Genomic DNA, 20000 nt, shown 5'->3' on the forward strand with positions numbered 1-20000 from the left:
TGTCTTTGGACGTCTTCTTAGATGGAATGGAGCAAAGAATAAAAATGGAAAATAAAATAAAAAACAGCAACCAACTGACACTAACTGTAAATTTTATATATGGTATGTATATATGTTTATAAACATAATTCTGAAGCAAATACACGTATTTCTAACCAATGAAAGTAGATCCAGATCTCCAGGACGTTACAACTAGACTGCGGACAGGTCGCCCTCCTTTTTCCAAGACTAAGTCTTCCAATTTCCTGGAAAGGAAAAAAAATGTAAAAATTCGATCATGCTTTTATATTATATATATATATATATATATATATATATATATATATATATATATATATATATATGTATATGTGTGCGTGCGTTAACATATATGTACATATTTTTCTTATATCTCTTGACAGCTGAATGGTAAAAGTAGATTGTCTATCACTTCATGTAAACCAAAGGTCCTGTATCAAATCCTAAGTTGATAGATGTGCTTCTCAATTATAATTCTCCAACATTGTAAGTTATTTCCTGGGTCTGATATTAAATGATATTAGGGGCTAAATATTTGAAAAGATAAAAAAGTTACTTAGAGATATATATATATATATATATATATATATACATATACATATCAATACATATACTATACATATACATATACATATACATATCATATACATATACATATACATATACATCTACATATACATATTACATATACATATACATATACATATATACATATACATATATATATATATATATATATATACATATATATATATATACAAGCGAATACAACAGCTATAATAATAGGCAGAAATTCGTAGTCGAGCGCTTTCGTCCTTTAGTAAGAAATTGTCGAGGAAGAAATGGGATACAGTTGAAAAGAAAGTTACAAGGCGAACAAAATGATCAAGAATACCAGTTGGTTAATTGTCAAAAAGGTAAAAATCAGAGAGATAATCCTGGATAATCGGAGATTACACGGTCATAAACTAAAACAGACTTAACCATAAGAGAAACGGAAGTCCAAAAACATTTATACAACTGAATATATTAATTTTGTTGCTTATATTTATTGCAACTTTTTTTAATTATGAAGGCATCGAGTTTAAACAAACCAAGACTTGAATTTAGAACATTTCCATTATTTGTGATGAAACAAGGTACAATGATATTAATTTTAACTGTGTCGCTACACGCCATTAAGGATCTTGCCAGACTCCAGCTAATAGGATGATCTAAATCTCTCATATGTACGAAGAATGCATTCGATATTTAATTAAGCAGTTCTCACTGACTATTGGTGCGGTTTGATTCGTTGTGAAAGTGATTTTCCAGTTTGTCCGTAATATATTTTATCACACTTTTTCCAAATTAATTTCATATTTGCAGCCAGAAACACCATAGTAGAATTTTTATTACTAAACTCTAAACATTAATACTACTGAAAACAACATTTATGTTGAAAAGCTTTAAAATTCTAGGAATTTCTAAAAACCTTTCATCATATGGTAATTTGAGAATAGTATGTTTACCAAATTCAAGTTTGCCATTAGTTAAATAAAATGTTTTTATAGCTCTTTTCCATGGTACATCTACAAAAGTCCTTGGTTATTTAAGTTTCATGGCAATATCATAAATAGTTTTAATCTCAGCGTCAATAAACTACAGGCTACAGATACGTAAATCCCTTAGGAACATCCCAGAAAAAACAGAGAATTTAACATTTTGATGGTGAGTGACTGTTACATCAAGAAAATTCAAATTACAAATTCTTTCTTCCTCTACAGTAAATTTTATAGAAGGGACTAAATTATTGAACTTAATCAGAAATTCCTGGAGATTTTTGTGAACTGGCCAAAGACAGAAAATATCATCCACATACATAAGCTTTTTGGGGCAAAATTCTTAGTAAGAGTTTTGTTTAAATAAAATTCCATGTAAATATTGCTGATTGCTGAGAACAGGAGATGAGAGATTACCCATAGCCATGCCAAACTTTTGTACTAAAATTTCACCATTAAAACAAAATTTACTATCCATGATACATACCCTTAAGAGACTAATGAGGTTTGCTACAGTTAAGGGAATATCATGACGTTCTAATCTATCCTCCAAACATTCAAGTAAATCATCTACAGACACTTTTGTAAATAAAGAGACATCAAAACTAACCATATTAAAATCAAATTCAAATTTGAACTATTGAATTTGTTTATAAAGTCAACGTTGTTTTTAATATTCGTGTTAGAAATGTTTCCTACCAAAGGTGTAAGAATTTTTACAATACGTAACTGAGCCTGATGAACTAATGATCGGTCTGATAGGGATATTGATTTTGTGTATAAACTATACCATATAAATAAGGTAGGGAGGAGTATTGAGGTGCAAACTGTTTAATTAAATGGTCAAAGCCCATTAGAATGCATTTAATTTGTTTTATTAAAATGAGAGTTCACTGTCTGTGTAGGATCAGACCTCAGTTTCGTGGAAGTTTCACTGTCCTTTATTAATGACATTATTTTATTTACATAGTCACTTTTATTCATTATTACACCTCATTAGACTTATTTGCCTTTGTTACTTGCACTGTTTCGTCTTTTTTAAGGTTTTTATTAGCCTGGTGAAATCTTACAGGTACACTTGCGAGAGAACACTTGGCCATAGCACCATACAAAATTCCTTTACAAATACTGATGTCGTCAGGGCATAGATTATGACTAAAATTTTCCAAAAAACGAAATAATTCTGTGATATTGACTATATATATATTGTATATATATATATATATATATATATATATATATATATATATATATATTTATATATATATATATATAATATATATATATAGATTATATATATATATATATATGTGTGTGTGTGTGTGTGTGTGTATGAATACATATATGTATATATATATATATATATATATATATATATATATATATATATATATATATATATATATATTATATATATATATATATATGAATATATATATATATATATATATATATATATATATATATTTGTATATATATATAAAAAAAAAAAAAAATATATATATATATATATATATATATATATATATATATATATATATATATATATATATATATATATATATATATATATATATATTTGTATATATACTATATATAAACATATCTAATAAAAGGAGCCCATAAAAACACCAAAATATAGAGAGAGAAAAATTATATATATATATATATATATATATATATTATATATATATATATATATATATATATATATATAAATTCTTATCACATCTCCGTGAATCATATACATGCATTAAGCTACAAATGTCCTTTAATATATGTTAACCGAAAGAGAATTTTTTAGGTGATAATAATTTCGTCCTCCCGTGGGTTCGAACCAGTGGACAAACAGAAGGGAAATCAGGACTGCATTGACATTATCTGCTCGACCAACAAGGTCACTGCAGTCCTGATTTCTCCTCTCTATGTCCGCTGGTTCGAATTCTCGGGAGAACGAAATTACTATCAACCAAAAAATTCCCCTTCGGTTAACATATATTTAACTAATATATTAATTCCGAGGTAGAGCGAATTGGATATTAAAGGACATTTGTAGCAAATATATGTATGCATTAAGGTGCAAATGACGTTTAATATCCAATTGGCTCTACCTTGGAAAAATTTATATATTCATTTATGTTACATGAAGGGTAATTTTTTAGCTGACTAGTTAGTGGGGTCCGGTAGCCGGGAGGTGAGGCCCCAAATGATTTGACTGTTCTTAACTTAAAGTAACAGTTATCTAACACCGGTGTTTTTGTTTTATGTTTCTTTTGCAGAGATAACGCTCGAACTTTTAATTCCTTTTCTTGATATTTCCTTTGTTGTTGTACCTGCCCTACTTGTCAGAACGTAAGAATTCAAAATTCAGTGTTTACTGTAAACTGACAACTGAGCAGTAGTTTTCCCGGATGTCACTGAGCAGGGAAAGACCCTCTCTCCTTTACCCCTCTTTAACCCCTAATAATAATAAATTGGTCCATCAGCTGTTAAGCACTTAGGTGGGATTCCGCACAGGTGAAAAGTGCTTACAGACAACAGACAGACAGACCAAACTTCTGTTTTTTGTAGTACGATAAGAAGTTCGTCGTCTCATGGCTCGAATCACAGAGCAAAAGATCTCGCGACGTACAGTTTATGACCATGTGGGTTAAGGCACCAACTGTACATCCTGAGTCCTTGTTTGGAAAGCTTTTGCAGTAAATTCTTTTCTTTCTCATTAGCCAAGTTGTTAGTGTGCATGGAACAATATAACAGACCAGCTTCATCAGCGTTGATCTAACTCAAAACAAAGCCTACCTTTTTTATTAAGTCTTTCAATGTCTGCCAAAAATTCGCTATTCACTCCTTAGAAGCTTCCAAAGCTTTGCCCTTGTCGATATTTGAACCAAAACAGCCAACCTTTGGATGTCGTAAAGTCTACAAAACCATGTAGTCCTGCAAACTTCATGGCAGCAACGTTCAACTTAGCAACTCACACATGCACCATGATTGACCTCTGCTGACAAAATCAGATCAAGGTTGAATGGCTAATTTCCATGTGGTGGGGCTTGGCCATGACCTTGTGGGACCCATTGTTGGAAGTCTTCTCAGATTGGTCAATTACTTCTTTGTCTTGCCCTTCGCAGTCTTGATGTCATGGAAGGTAGACCGTTCTATGTCTTACTGCCCATGATACACATCATGAACCATCTGGTATTAACACTCTCAATGATTTCGAGCTTCTTCTCCAAAGTCAGAACCTTTCTGGCTCCTTTAAGGGATCAGTTGGGTCATATATAAGATACAAGGCAACAGCAGCACCAGTACTATATTTTATCACCCAGCGTCAATCGGTTTGGTAGAATAAGAGATAAATAAGAAAGTGTCAATGTCTTACGAGCTATAACTCGTGATATTGGATCCAAACTGGATTATAGCGGTTCTCGCGGTTTTAAATACCTTTATCATTCATATATTGTATCTATAGAATTGATACCGCTAGTAGCCTTATACGGTACGCCGCTAGAAACACTTTTACATATCAAGTTCCAACCAATTAATTTATCAAATATATATGAAAAAAATATATATATAAATAAATAAACATGTTATTGTTATTATACAATTAAGTTTGTTCATACTTACCTGGCAGATATATATATAGCTGTATTTTCTGACGTTCGACAGAAATTTCAAAAACTCGCGGCACAGCAGTGGGCGGCCAGGTTGGTTAGTACCCATTCCCGCCGCTGGGAGGCGGATATCAGGAACCATTCCCATTTTCTATTCATATTTTTATTAATGCCTCTGTCTCCTGAGGGGAGGAGGGTGGGCACTTTAATTATATATATCTGCCAGGTAAGTATGAACAAACTTAATTGTATAATAACAATAACATTTTGTTCATGCCACTTACCTGACAGATATATATATAGCTGAATCCCACCTTCGGATGGTGGGAAGAGACAGAATAGGATTTTTTGGGAAACTTAAATTAAGTAGATGATATACATCTTGGTTCCTTACCTGTTTGCAAAGTAGACTATGTGATTACTGTCACGTAAGGCTGCTTTTGCTTAATCACAGAGTTGCCAGCCAGGTGGAGACCTGTAGTGCTGGTGCGCTCTGGATGATCTGTCAACGGGTGCGAGACCTCAGCGTGACAAGATCATCGAGGCCATACAAATGAGGGCAACGAAGCAACTGACCACCACCTGACCAACTATACACACAAACCCCTTTAAAACTAACTAAAGGATGGGAGATCTTCACATAAGACTCCACCACAACCTAAAAACACAACAACCTAACTTAAAAACCTAAAAAACAACTAAGGAAATAGGGGGAAAAGAGCTACTTCCGGACCCCAATACTGTGTCCGCAGAAAACGTATGGCCCAGTGATTACAATCGTCATAGATCGTTCTCACATCCCTTAGGTAATGTGAGGCGAAGACGGAGTTACTCCTCCAAAAGGTGCAATCAAGGATGTCCTTGATTGACATGTTCTTTTGGAAGGCAAGAGAGGTAGCGACGGCTCGTACTTCGTGCGCTTTTACTCGGAAGAGGCTCAAATCAGTCTTTCTGGAAAGATGAATGAGCCTCCCGAATGGTGTCCCTTAGAAAGAAAGCCACAGCATTCTTCGATAAAGGTAACTCTGGCCTCTTCACAGAGCACCAGAGGTTACCTGAGGGACCTCTTACCTCTTTAGTTCTATGCACGTAGAACTTGAGAGCCCTGACCGGGTACAGGACTCTCTCTGGTTCTTGGCCCACCAGACTTGACATACCCTTGATCTCGAAAGTCTTCGGCAAGGGTTCGAAGGATTTTCATTCTTCGCCAAGAAAGATGGGTTCAACGAGCAGACAGCATTGTCCCTTTGAATCCCATAACTTGCTAAACGCTTGAATTTCACTAACTCTCTTAGCCGTGCAAGAGAAGTTAGGAAAAGAGCCTTCCTTGTCAGGTTTCGAAGAGACGCTGTCTGAAGCGGTTCGAAAGTGCTCGAACATAAGGAATTTCAGGACTACATCCAGATTCCATGATGGAGGTTTTTTTTCTCATTTGAGGAACCGTTCGAGGTCTCGAAAGACTTCAAAAGGTCATGAATATCCTTGTTGTCAGACAGGTCTAGGCCTCTGTGCCTAAAAAACCGCTGACAACATGCTTTTATATCCCTTGATGGTAGGGACCGCTAATTTCTGCACATTTCTGAGAAATAGCAGAAAATCAGCTATCTGGTTCACAGAGGTCGAGGAAGAGGAAACTCCCTCCTTTTTACACCATGCCCTGAAGGAAGCCCACTTCGACTGGTAAACAGCTCTTGTGGAAGCACGTCTCGCATGTGCGATTGCTCTCGCAGCTGCTTTCGAAAAACCTCTCGCTCTGGCCAACTTTTCGATAGTCTGAACGCAGTCAGACTCAGAGCGGAGAGGTTTTTGGTGAAACCTTTCGAAGTGAGGCTGTTTGAGTAGATCTTTCCTCCAGGGCAATGTCCTGGAAAGTCTACAAGGAAAGACATGACCTCTGTGCACCATTCTCTCGCTGGCCACATCGGAGCGATCAGGGTTAAACCTTGTCCCTTCGAGGCCGCAAACTTCCTCATGACTTCCCCCAGAATCTTGAATGGTGGGAAGGCGTATAAGTCTAGGCCCGTCCAATTCCAAAGCAAAAGCGTCTACCGCGATTGCTTCTGGATCCAGGACCGGGGAGCAGTAAAGAGGAAGTCTCTTGTTCCTTGACGTTGCGAATAAGTCTCAACAAACGTCCTCGTGCAAGGTCCATTCCGTCGGAAGGACTTGGTCCCGACGACTGAGAAGGTCTGCCCTGACGTTTTGCACTCTGCAATGAATCTCGTCAGGATAGTCACCTTTTTTCTTTTTGCCCACAGCAGAATCTCTCTCGCTAGGGAGTACAACGTTCTGGAGTGTGTTCCTCCTGGTTTTTTAAATAAGCGAGTGCTGTGGTATTGTCCGAGGTTATCTGAACAATCTTGTTTTCCAAACTCTTTTCGAAGAACTGCAGGGACAGAAATACTGCTGCCAGTTCTTTGACATTTATATGCCAGGCTACCTGTTCCCCTCTCCAGGAGCCTGACACTTCCTTCACCCCTAGTGTTGCTCCCCATCCTGTGATGGAAGCGTCTGTGGAAAAACAACACTAGGTCGGGGCTCAAAAGACTTAGGGACACGCCCTCTTGAAGCTTCTGAGGGTCCAACCACCATCTTAGGTGGTTCTTGATTGGAATCGATATTCTCATACTGCATTGAGATCGTCTTTGGCCTTCCACTCGTCTGCCAAGAAGAATGGAGAGGCCTGATGTGCAGTCTTCCCAAGGAAACAAACCTTTCCAGCGAGGAAATGGTCCCCAGCAGACTCATCCATTCCCTCGCCGAGCAAGTCTCTTTCCTTAGAAAGGCTGAGATCTTTTCTAAGCCTAGCCGCTGACGTTCCTGGGACGGAAACGCTCGAAAAGCCACTGAATCCATCTGAATCCCCAGATACACGATGGACTGTGTTGGGGTCAGATGCGACTTTTCGAGGTTGACCAGAAGTCCCAGGGACTTCGCTAAGGCTAAAGTGAACTGCAAGTCCTTCAGACACTCTCTCGACGACGCTCTGATCAGCAGTCGTCGAGGTATAGGGAAACTCTTATTCCCGAAGAGTGTAGCCACCTCGCTACGTTCTTCATCACCACTGTGGAACACCATCGGAGCCGTGGTCAGTCCGAAGCACATAGCTCTGAACTGCCATACTTTGTTGTTCAAGACAAATCTTAGATACTTTCTTGAAAGAGGGTGGATCGGGATGTGAAAGTACGCGTCCTGCAAGTCTAAGGATACCATCCAGTCGCCCGGTCTCAACGCTCCCAGAACAGAATGAGGCGTCTCCATCGTGAATTTGATCTTTTCCACGAAAAGATTGAGCCTGCTTACATCTAGAACTGGACGCCAACCTGACGACTGCTTTGGTACTAGGAAGATTCTGTTGTAAAAACCTGGAGACCCAGGTCCGCGACTTGTTCCACCGCTCTTTTGTCGATCATCTGCTGAAGGAGATCGAACAAGACTTTCTTCTTTTTCTCCTTGGTAGGATGGAGAAAGGTCTCTGGGAGTCGTAGAAAGAGGAGGAAGATCTAAAAAGGGGATCTTGTACCCCTGCTCCACGATCTTGAGGGACCAAGAGTCCGTGTCTCTCTCTCTCCACGCTCCCGCAAAATACTTCAGTCTGGCTCCGACTGGTGTCTGAAGGACATGCTTTTCACTTGGAAGGCTTTGGCTTAAAGGAAGCTCTTCCTCGTGAAAACCCTCTCCCTCGAGGATGCGCTGCTCGAGGGGGGAAGTCCCCCCCACGAAAGGGCTTTACTTTCTTCGGCGGACGAAACTGCAGCCGAAGAGGTTGAAGGTACGGCTGACTGTCTTGTAGACTGGGCCAAAAGGTCCTGAGTAGCCTTCTCTTGTAAGCTGTTTCGTCACGGTCCTTTACCAAAGTAAATCCGGGGAAGAGATGGTCGAAAGAGGCGAAAAACAACAAATCCGCTTTCTGAGCTGGCGTCACCGAACGAGCTGTGAAGTTGCACAGCAAAGCTCTCTTTTTTTAATAAAGCTGTTCCAAAGTGAGATACGAGTCCTCCGAACCATCCCTGACGGCTTTGTCCATACATGCTAACACGCTGGACAGCTCCCCAGACTAAGAGATTCTGGGCTTCTCGCTTGCATATCCAGAACTCCCAAACACCAGTCAAGGTGGAAGTTGAAGACTTCCAGCGTCCTGAGCAGACCCTTCAAATGATGGTCAGTCTCCGACGCGGTCCAAGTTACCTTGGCAGAGGGTAAAAGCGACCTCCTCTGCAAATCCACAAGGCTGGAGAAATCTCCCTGAGCCGAAGAAGGGATACGAACTCCCACTTCATCTTTGGTTCTATACCAAATGCCCCCTTTTCCACTAAGTCTAGTTGGAGGCAAGGCGAAGGTCGTCTTACCTTGGTCTCTCCTTCATATCATCCAATCCTGGAGCTTTTTAAAAGCACGTTTGTTGATAGAGAAGTTTTCATCTCTACAAACTCCGGGGTGGGGTTTTCCCAGTTTTAGATGAAGAAAAATGCGAAGGAGGAGACTTGGGAGCTGCGGGCTGAAATTTGTCTTCAAACGAAGAACGCAAGAGTCGTACGAGGACTTTATAGTCCGAGATAGGAAGGGGCTTGTAGCAGGTTCCTCTTCAGCCGATTCAGCCGAAACTACTTAGCTCTCCTTCTTCTCTGAACGGAAGAGGAGACCGTCTGTCAGGAGAAGGCGTCCTAATGGCGGGTCTTGGCTTTATCAAAGGACCCCTATCCTTGGAAGATGCAGCCTTATTACGGCTGTCTTCTTTATGACGCTTACTGCTCGTTGAAGGTAGAGCGTCCTGAGGAGGACGAGCGTCCTCAGCGCCTTCCGCAGCAGTCTCACCTTTTTCCTGCTCGAGAAGCGTCCTTACATTTCTTCGAGGCTGGATTACGTGCCTGTGCACGTAAACCAGCGTATGGGGGGTAAGACTTCTTGATCAGAATCCCCAAAAAAAAACGTCTTGAAAGGAGGTCTGAAACGTCCTGGCGAGCCTTCCCTGCCAAGCGTCCTGTCTAGCGTCTGGTGAGCGTCTGCCGAGCGTCCTGCCGAGCGTCCTGTCTAGCGTCCTGGCGAGCGTCCTGACGAACGTCTTGCCTAGCGTCCTGCCAAGCGTTCCTGGACGAACGTCTGCTTAGCGTCCTGCCAAGCGTCCTGACGAGCGTCTTGACAAGCGTCCTGACGAGTACCTTGCCGAACGTCTGCCGAACGTCCTGCCGAACGTCCTCGTACAGAGCGTCCTCCTCAAAAGCGTCCTGACGTAACGTCCTTCTAGCGGACGGACGAGATCGGCGAATCGCCGAAGGAGAAGCGATCGGCGAAACGAGACGTAGGAGAAGGCGAAGGAGACTGCTTAGTCCTCTTGACAGGCAGTCTAAGGTCCTTCCTCCGCTTAGGCTCGACTGCTGCTGGGCGAGTCCTCTGAGCCATAAGCGAGGATAGCTGGTCCTGAAGGGACAAAAGAATGTTCTTCGTCGGGGAAGAATGAGCAGAGGAAGCAGGACTGATCCTGTGAGAAGACGAGGGGCGAGGGGACGCCTCCTTCCTTCTCACAGGTACAGCTACCTGTTTCTCAGGTATACGCGCCTGTGCACGCAACCTAGCGTCCTCATCGGAGGAGATCCTACCTCTCTTTCTGAGGCGGAAAGACATCATAAGCGTCTTCCGACGAAAGCGGGCGAAAGAGGACGTGAAGCGTCCTCCGCAAGAAACGTCCTTTTTAACGGACGAGAGTCTCTCCGAGCGCTCCACCCCTTGCGCGGGGAGGACGCTTCGGAGGACGAGAAGCACTCTTTTAGGACGCGCGCTCGTGCACGGTCCTTGGCAGCCTGGGTCTTTGCTACAGGGTCTGCCGAAGGGACGCCAGATCGGTGGAAGACCCCCGTAACCCTCTTGCGGCTTTCGACATACCTCCTCCCTGGGTCTTGGGAGTCTGATAGAGGTCTAGGCCCTAGAGGCATTATGGGCCGATCTGACGCCCCCTCCACAACACGGGGGGCACGATCACACACTTGCACCGAGCCAGTTTCTAAGGCTTTCACTTTGGTCTCCAGAGTGCGAAGAGACTCCAAAATCATAGAGAGAGCATTCGCTTCTCCCGACACAGAATCAGAGCCCGAAGGCAACACAGGTTTAGGGGTTGTAAACACTACAGGTGTTAGTGCAGGAGAGATGTTAGTCTTACCTTTGGAAGAACCACTCCTTGAGGAAGACCTCCTGATCCTATCGCGCTCCAATTTAAGGCGTTAGGACTCATATACTCTCCATTCATCATCAGTCAATTTCTCACATTCATTGCACCGATGATCAATCAAACAATTAAGCCCCCTACAACTTCATACTATACGTGTGGGGGGTCTACCGATGCTTTCGGTGTAGCCTCACCTTACAATCAGCCCTCACACACACTCTGAAACTCACAACACTTGATCCAGACATCTTATAGAGAAAAGTCAATCCAAAATCAAAAAACGGTCCACTATCGCGCATGCCAATTCAACAATCCAATTCCAAATACCAAAAAAAATCAATCAGATACTTAAAAGCGAGTCAATTTCCAAAAAATCCTGAGCAGAGGTCTGTAAACAGATGTTTTACCGACCGGCGACAGAAAAAAATATGAATAGAAAATAGGAATGGTTCCTGATATCCGCCTCCCACGCGGCGGGAATGGGTACTACCACCTGGCCGCCCACTGCGTGTGCCGCGAGTTTTGAAATTTCTGTCGGACGTCAGAAAATACAGCTATATATATATCTGTCAGGTAAGTGGCATGAACAAAATAAAAAATAAAATAGAATAAATATGGATACAAGTGGAGTCGATATAATACACTCCGTAAGAAGTCGCAAGGGTTACAAATTATAACAAAAAAGGAATCACGATAAAATCAATAAGCAAAACGTAACCATAGGTTAATTAAATATCCAAAATATTATATGCGTAAAGATTTGAACTCTAAAAACTAAAAAACGCTTTAGTAATGACAAAAATAAGCTAAAAGTTCAAACACATATCAAAACTACTGACATATTGTCTGTCCGGTGATTTATATTCGTAGTCAATGAAAAAAAAAAAATAATAAATAAATAAATAAATAAAATAAAAATAAAATAAAATAGATTTTTAAAGTCAGGAAGTCTAGAAGTGAAAATGTATATCTATGGAATAATCCTATATGGATCTTACAGGGCAAATAATATATATAGAATTTGTATGGAAACCTTTTTTCATTAGTTTGAATAAAGAATATCTAATTTAACATAATTACATTAATTTACAATCATGCAGATTTCCAACATGAAACTAATATATTGTTCAATTTTGGTACTGTTTTTTTTCCAGACATTCTTCTCGTGTGGGTGAAGTATTAAAAACAAAAAAATACCCAATTTATACTAAAGTCGTATTTATTACAGCAAGTAACGTAACTTTAGCTGGCTGAGAGCAATCTCCTGCCAAGTGATGACATCATCATTGCCGATTCATCATTGTTCCTTTTAACTCAATAATCTGCTTGCATAGGCTTCATCTGTGTGTGTCGTCTCGCGCTTGCAAAGCAGGTTGACTGGAGAAAGGAATGCTTAGCTCATGAACTTCACATGTGGTTCATAGGTCATGATGACATACATAGCCATAACCTATTCTTATCCATTTGAAAATGAATAAACAAAATAAGCAAACAATTTCTATAACATCAAAATGAACAAATTTTTTCTGAACCTCATAGACAATTAGAATCAATAAATCAGCTTATGACATTGGTAAACGAACATTTAGAAGTATCAAGTCATGGATATGAAAAATTTACTTGCAACATTAGCCTATGACAATTCAAGTAAATCACATTCATGGGAATAAGTCACATTTTCTTGGAAAACCCAAAGTTTATATAGAAATTAGTTACATTGTGGGTTCTTTCGTTGCATCGCCTGCCTATTAATAAAGTTTAAAAATTAACCTCAGAGGATGCGCGCAAGAAAATTGAATATGAAACTTTTGTTAGGGGCACATAGGATCAGATTTTATCACAGCTTAATTTCAGTTAGCATAGAGAAATACAGAATCATGATTAATATTCTCTTTGACTCTTATGTTGCCTGGCAATCTTACAAATAGCTCCGTTTTCCACTTCTTTGTCTAGTAACTTACTACCAGTAATATCGAATTTTCTTTGGGATTCGTATTGATATCTGTTTATTTTTTATAATTATGGATATTTTTAGTCATCATAGACCTGGATAGGTTCACTCATTGTTAATGCCATGGATAAAAAAGCTTGTACAGCTGACTCTTTTGAATTCCATAAAATATCAGCGAATTCATGTGGGTTAAGTCTGGTTTTAAATGGCTTCCTCCCTCCCGTATTTGATGTTCTGAATTTACTTTGCCCTTGTGACAAGTATAATTTCACTTGCAGGCTGATTAATAGAACCTGGTTACAGTATCCTGCAGTACGCGAGTTTCACTTCGCAACTTCAAAAAATCGTTCGTCGCTGCGGACGACGGCAGTCGAGTAACAACCGCCTACAATGTGAAAGGAATAAGCACCATCATGGACTTCTTCGACTGACACCCGTATCCCGTCGTTAATCTCATTTTAATGCGGAACGCTCCGGCGGCTGTCGGAAATCGACTACAAAAGGGACATACTTCCGACAATTACGACCAGAAGGATATTCAACTCTACTTTGCTGGCGAAGGACTCGTGCTGGGGTGATTTTATTCATCGCGAATGTAATCGTGTGGCTTAGGATGCAGAGAACAAGTATGAGGCCGAAATAGAACGTTGGACCCCGCCAGGCAATTTTCCCCTTGTTTTAACCATTTGAAATTGGCCACTTCATTTGGCTATAGGTGGTTGTCTGGAACTGTGTAATGGACGAAAAGTTGTTCGAACGCTAGTTAAATATGTAGTAGTATAACCTCGGTCATGTATCCTATATATATAAAGTATCATGTATCCTATATATAAATGATCATAAATAACAGAGTCAAAATATATCTTTGCGTGTACGCAATAGGAATCTATTATATAAATGATCATAAATAACAGAATCGAAATATATCTTTGCGTGTACGCAATAGGAATCTATTTAAAGTGCACATATATTAATCATAATTATATGAATCCATATGCATATGTATAACCAAATCAGGTAGCCTATAATCAATCAGTTACCTTTTATCTTACCAATAACTGCAGACATATAACAGTTAGCATAAAAATCAACGAATCAATCAGCATAAACATTAATAATTTTATCAATTCATATATGAAATTTTTTATTAGTTAAAATATGATTTTTTTATCATGTTTATCAGAGTACATTAGTATATTCTGTAGCATATGTATCTTAATGAGATGAAGTGAAAAACTGTATCAGTATATATCACGTGATCACTTTTATTTACCAATATCATTGTTTTATATTTTATTACTTGAATCTGTATTTGTGTACACCATGAAATATATATATATATATATATATATATATATATATATATATATATATATATATATATATATATACAAAGTGTCTGTATCACATTCCTATAAGTCAAATGCAGGTCAAGTTGAGTAATATTCGGTAGTTGGTTTTGGTAGCTGACCGAGCTTTTTATGTAAGTGTTTACATAATAAAAATATGGAATGTTAGTCCATATATATAAAAGACTAAAACTAAAGAGGTCAACCAGATTGCTTGCAGGAATGTGATCAGACTACAGACGCTAAAGATGACGTATACAATAAAAGTAGGCTAAGATAACATGCCGTCACCTGTAGTCATTCATTTGTTTTGAAACATTAGTCCAAGCTCCCTGCTTGAGACAACTACCGCGACGTATAATTCAAATGGCCTACGTGATCTGTAGTGTGTCTCATTTTGTATGTATGTTCATATGTTCGAGCTACTGTCTGCTCCTTTATGACTTGTAACCAAGATGGTAGTGGGAACAGAATAGAGTTAGCCATCATCATTGGCAGACCTGTCTCTCTTTACCTAAGCTTTATCATGCAGAAGAGAACAGAATAGAATTAGCCATCATCATTGGCAGAAGCGATCAAGCTATCGTCATTGGAAGACCTGTACAATCCTACTTGATCTTCACTATGTAATATCAGAGAATATAAGTATTTTTATACTTCGTGTTTTCTACAAGAACCTCACATCATTGCCCAATCATCATGAGTTTAACACATCGTCGCCATAACCAAAGAAGATAATACCGACTTCATAAGTGATCTACAAACCCCAAGACACTCCAATGAATATGGAAGTGCAATACCAACCGACTTAGCGTAAGATTATCGCAAGTCTAACATTACCTCATAGGGTGCCTTATTATACAAGGCAACAGCCCTAATAGAGACACCCACAGAAGCCACAAAATCTGCAGAATGCATTGCAACACAAGGTACTACACAACAACTGTTTAGCAAGCAATTACAGAGAAATGACGTGTAACTAAACAAAGCAGCAGAGTGCACCTTGGAGTTATTGTGTTGGTATCTTCATAGGCAGCCATCAAGAAAATGAAACTTTTCTGACATAATTGTAATGTTTCTCCATCTGCTGCCCAGGGCAATAAACAAAATGATGCAGTATGGAATTGTTGGTTAGGAGCCATTAACATTTGTGAAGATCCAAAACATAAAAACTTTTATGATGTATTGCAATCAGCCACTCACAAAAATAAAACAAAAAATATGCATATGACGTCACTGCTTTTGAGCCAATAACATTCACAAAAATTGCTAGGCAGACAAGGGTTTTCCCGGCCCACATCATTAGCCACTTCCTATATGTAAATATCTTTCTGTCATCTGTCCTACTTTCTCACTAAATGTCATTCCATATACATTCATAGCTCAACTAACAATATGGCCCTAAATTCTCCCAAAATCCTTTATATAATGAACATTTCTGCCACTTATTCTCCTGGTACATTTTTCCACCCAAACATACCTCTCCAACACTATCAGCCATTCAACTTACCATAGCCAATTAATAATATATACCACATAATCACAACTCATAATCCCTTTCACCTTCCGTTATGTTTCTATTTTTTAATCTATTAATTATCATTCCTATGCCTTCAGCAGTTGCCTCCCCAAAAATCATCAAGTTTTGACTAACTACTTACTTTGTCTATGTTATCCTCAGCTTTCATAAACTTTTTAGTCTTGCTCATTGACCCAGGACTGCCTCTGCATCATTTTCTATTTTGAAATCTATTAGTTAATTAATCTCTTCCTTTGTATTTACTTTTCTGTGTAAAAGAAAACTCTTAAAAGTGTGTTTTATCACTTTCTATTTTCATTGCTTGCCATTTTTTCTGTGTATCTGGTTCTTAGCAATTATTCTCCTCCGTTCTCTAATTGGTCTTCAATCCCTTCATTTTGCTTCGCTTAACCCCCCATTTCCTCATCCCACCAACTTCTAATTTTATTACCCATTCCTAATGACCCTTGGACCAAATTCGTTCCTCATTGGACGAGTCGGTTACATGCTAGACTACTGATCTCAGGGTCCGGGTTTAATTCCATGCTCTGCAAACCGAGAATCAGAGGAATTTATTTCTGGTGATAGAAATTAATTTATCGCTGTAGTTCGGATCCCACAATAAGCTGTATGTCCCGTTGCTAAGTAAGCAGGTGGTTCCTAGCCATGTAAAAATATCTAATCCTTTGGGTCAGCCCTAGGAGGGCTGTTGATCAGCTCGGTGGTCTAGTAAAATAAGATATATTTATCTTTACTTGGACCAAATCAAGCAGTTTTACACACTTCTTATCTATAACTTTCACGTGTCTCCAGCCCAAATCCCTGTTTCATTTATTTTATCTTGAAATATTCTTGTACTTCCTTTTTATCCAATTAAATCAGTCTTAATTATATTAACAGCCTTATTTACCATGCTCTCTCCCCATTTTCTATCTGTGATAACTTTGAATTTACCTGCCCTGAATAGGTGCAATGGGTCGTGCACGACCCGAGGAGTGTTTAAAAAAACACGTTTTTTCCTCATAAATCATTGTCCATCTTGAATCTGGGTGTGATCGACCCACAAGAGGCCAGCAGAACACACACTACAATCATGTCAGAACCTTGTTTTTGTCCTTCCCCCTTTTCTGAGTAATTGTTTGTTTTGAACATGTGTGGGATAGAAAGGCAAAGTTATCAAGTATTCATTTCCTGTCTAACACTGTTGACACTTATATAGTTTTGTATTGTTGGAAACTGTAGGTAGATGGTGTGTATACATCATGCATGCCATTGGTTGTGGCTGAGATACCTTATATTGCCATTAGTCCAATTTCATTCAAATGCCAATTTCTCAGTTTTTGCTTTTTTTTTTGTTTTTTTTTTTTTGGCATTTCTCTTCAACAATGGCCAGCAGGCAGTATTCTCTGGGCATGGATGTCATCAACTTACTTCTAATGGACTTAGAAAGTGATGTTGTTAATAATTTAGAGGTTGCTGACACCTCTATGGTAAAAAGTTCAAGGGTTGGAAGCAACGGAGATGACTTTGAAATTATTTCGAGACATGGGGGGGGGGGGGGGGGGGGGGTGGGGGGGAGGGTAAGAGAGAGGGGGTGGGGGGGAGGGGGGGGGAGGGGGGGAGGGGGGGAGTAGTGGGTCTGTGCCTTTTCTGGTGACAGATTACATCAGCTTATGTCAATAAATCATCGACACACTGGGGGGGGGAAGAGGAGAGAGAGAGAGAGAATAACATTTCTGATATGACAGTAAATTACATCTCAGTGCAGATCTTTTTACATAATTCCATTCTGGGATAATGTGAATTTATTCTATAAAAAAATTTGCCACTTCCTATTTCATTTAGGTACCATAAAAATTCGTGAAATTTTGTCAATTTTTTCGGCCAAAAAAACTTACCCTTTTTTTTCTCTTTTCTGATTTTGACCTCTTCAGGCAGTTACATATTGTAAATAGTAGTTTTAGGAAAAAGTAGTTTTAGGAAGGATTTCCTAAAGTTTGTGTATATAGCGTATTTTGTATTTTTTAAAAATATTTTCGTAAATTATTGTTTGAGACAGAGACAGAGAATAAAATTTCTGATAATACAGTAAATTACATCTTAGTGCAGATCTTTTTACATGATTCTGTTCTAGGATAATATTAGTTTATTCTACAAAAAAAAAAAAAAAAAAAAAAAAAAAAAAAAAAAAAAAAAAACAAAAAAAAAAAAAAAAATTAGCCACTTCCTATTTCATTTAGGTACTGAAAAAATTGTGAAATTTAGACTTTTTTTGGCCACAAAAAACTTACCATTTTTTTCTCTTTTCAGATTTTGACCTCTGAGAGTCCGACACCTTTTCTGGCAGTCACATTTTATAAATAGTAGTTTTAGGAAGGATTCCCTCAATTTTTGTGTATATAGCGTATTTTGTATTTTTTGTAAATATTTTCGTAAATTATTTTTTGTATATACTTACTTAATTTGTAGATGGGTATGATCTATCTTCTCAGTAGTGTTCGGCAATGGTGAAATTGATTTTAGAAATCAAAATGTACAGCATAGCTACAGTTTTTGTATTTTGACAAATTGTTTGGGGTACCAAAATAAAGAAACCTATCCAGGGTAAACCAAACCATGATTTGAAATGTGTACAGGCTTGCTTGCTTCTCCATTTCTTTATAATAACACAAACTACAAACTTTTGCTTAATTGTTGGGAACCATGGATTTCTAACATTTAAGTCCCGATTAAAATACTTTTCAACAAAATACTGTTCTCACTTGTTCCAGACACCCTATGCTCCAAATAAAGCCACCTCTTTCTCACCCATAAACCTTTGGATTGAAATCAAGTTCCCAACCCTCTTTTCCCATTTACCTAAGAAAGCCAAGTGCAGATTCAGATTCCCAAAAACGTTCCATTCTAATCTATTTTTCCAATCCTGGCCCACATACACTCAGCAATACAACTATTCCTCCTGCCACCCTCAGTCCTACCCATACAAATCTCGAACCATGACATTTGAACTCTTTCAACTTTTAACTGTCTTCCTGGCCCTACAAGCGCTATTTTCCCCCAGCTCTACATCTTTCAGCAACCTTAAGACACAATCACGCTCCATCCTTCCATTCCTGCACACGCTAAGTCTGAAAAGCCCCTGCTTTCTCTCAAGCAAACCAATGATCACACATATCTTCTCTTCTACCTCAAATCCACACACACATGCAAACCCTTAATAAGTAAAGTTTTATTCTTTCTGCTTCCTTTGACAATATCAGCACCGGTTATGAGCCTGCTAACTCCGTGTCCCAGGCCATTTGGAGAATTTCACATAACACAGAGCAGGTCCTCCCTCTCTTCATACTTTTGTACTACATTCTCCTTATTTTACCTCTCTTTCTTCCCTTGAAAATCGATTTACTATTGTCTATTGTTCCCCAAAAGAGTGCAAAACCCTCCACACACACACACACACAACACTACATATACAATTTTATATAATATATATATATATATATATATATAATTATATATATATATATATATTATAAACAATGACATTCACATAATTTTTCTGTGCATTAATACAATTAGTAATGTGACTTCATTGAAAGTGGATGATGGTATCTAACAGGGAAATTCATTAAGAAAAATGACAAAGTTTCTATGACTAAGTCATTGTCAAGTATCCGTGGATACTAAATTTCACCACTAGATACCATCCACTCTCAATGAGGTCCTTTTAGTAAGTATGATATATATATATATATATATATATATATCATATATATATATATATATATATATATATAGATATATATAATAATATATTATATATAATATAATATATATATATATATATATAT

The 20000-nt window shown here is 38.4% G+C and overlaps 1 protein-coding gene across 4 annotated transcripts in view; it reads right to left on the reverse strand.

Annotated features, from left to right (window-relative positions):
• Window positions 1-20000, reverse strand: part of LOC135225785 (carbohydrate sulfotransferase 4-like) — a 169787-nt gene that overhangs the window by 21814 nt on the left and 127973 nt on the right. For all 4 annotated transcript variants that reach the window (XM_064265263.1, XM_064265259.1, XM_064265262.1 and 1 more), the window contains one exon: window positions 157-245. In XM_064265263.1, coding sequence (XP_064121333.1) covers window positions 157-245 — 89 coding nt within the window. The remainder of the gene's footprint in view (window positions 1-156; window positions 246-20000) is intronic.

Source organism: Macrobrachium nipponense, chromosome 13 (assembly GCF_015104395.2).
Source record: "Macrobrachium nipponense isolate FS-2020 chromosome 13, ASM1510439v2, whole genome shotgun sequence".
NCBI lineage: Eukaryota > Metazoa > Arthropoda > Malacostraca > Decapoda > Palaemonidae > Macrobrachium > Macrobrachium nipponense.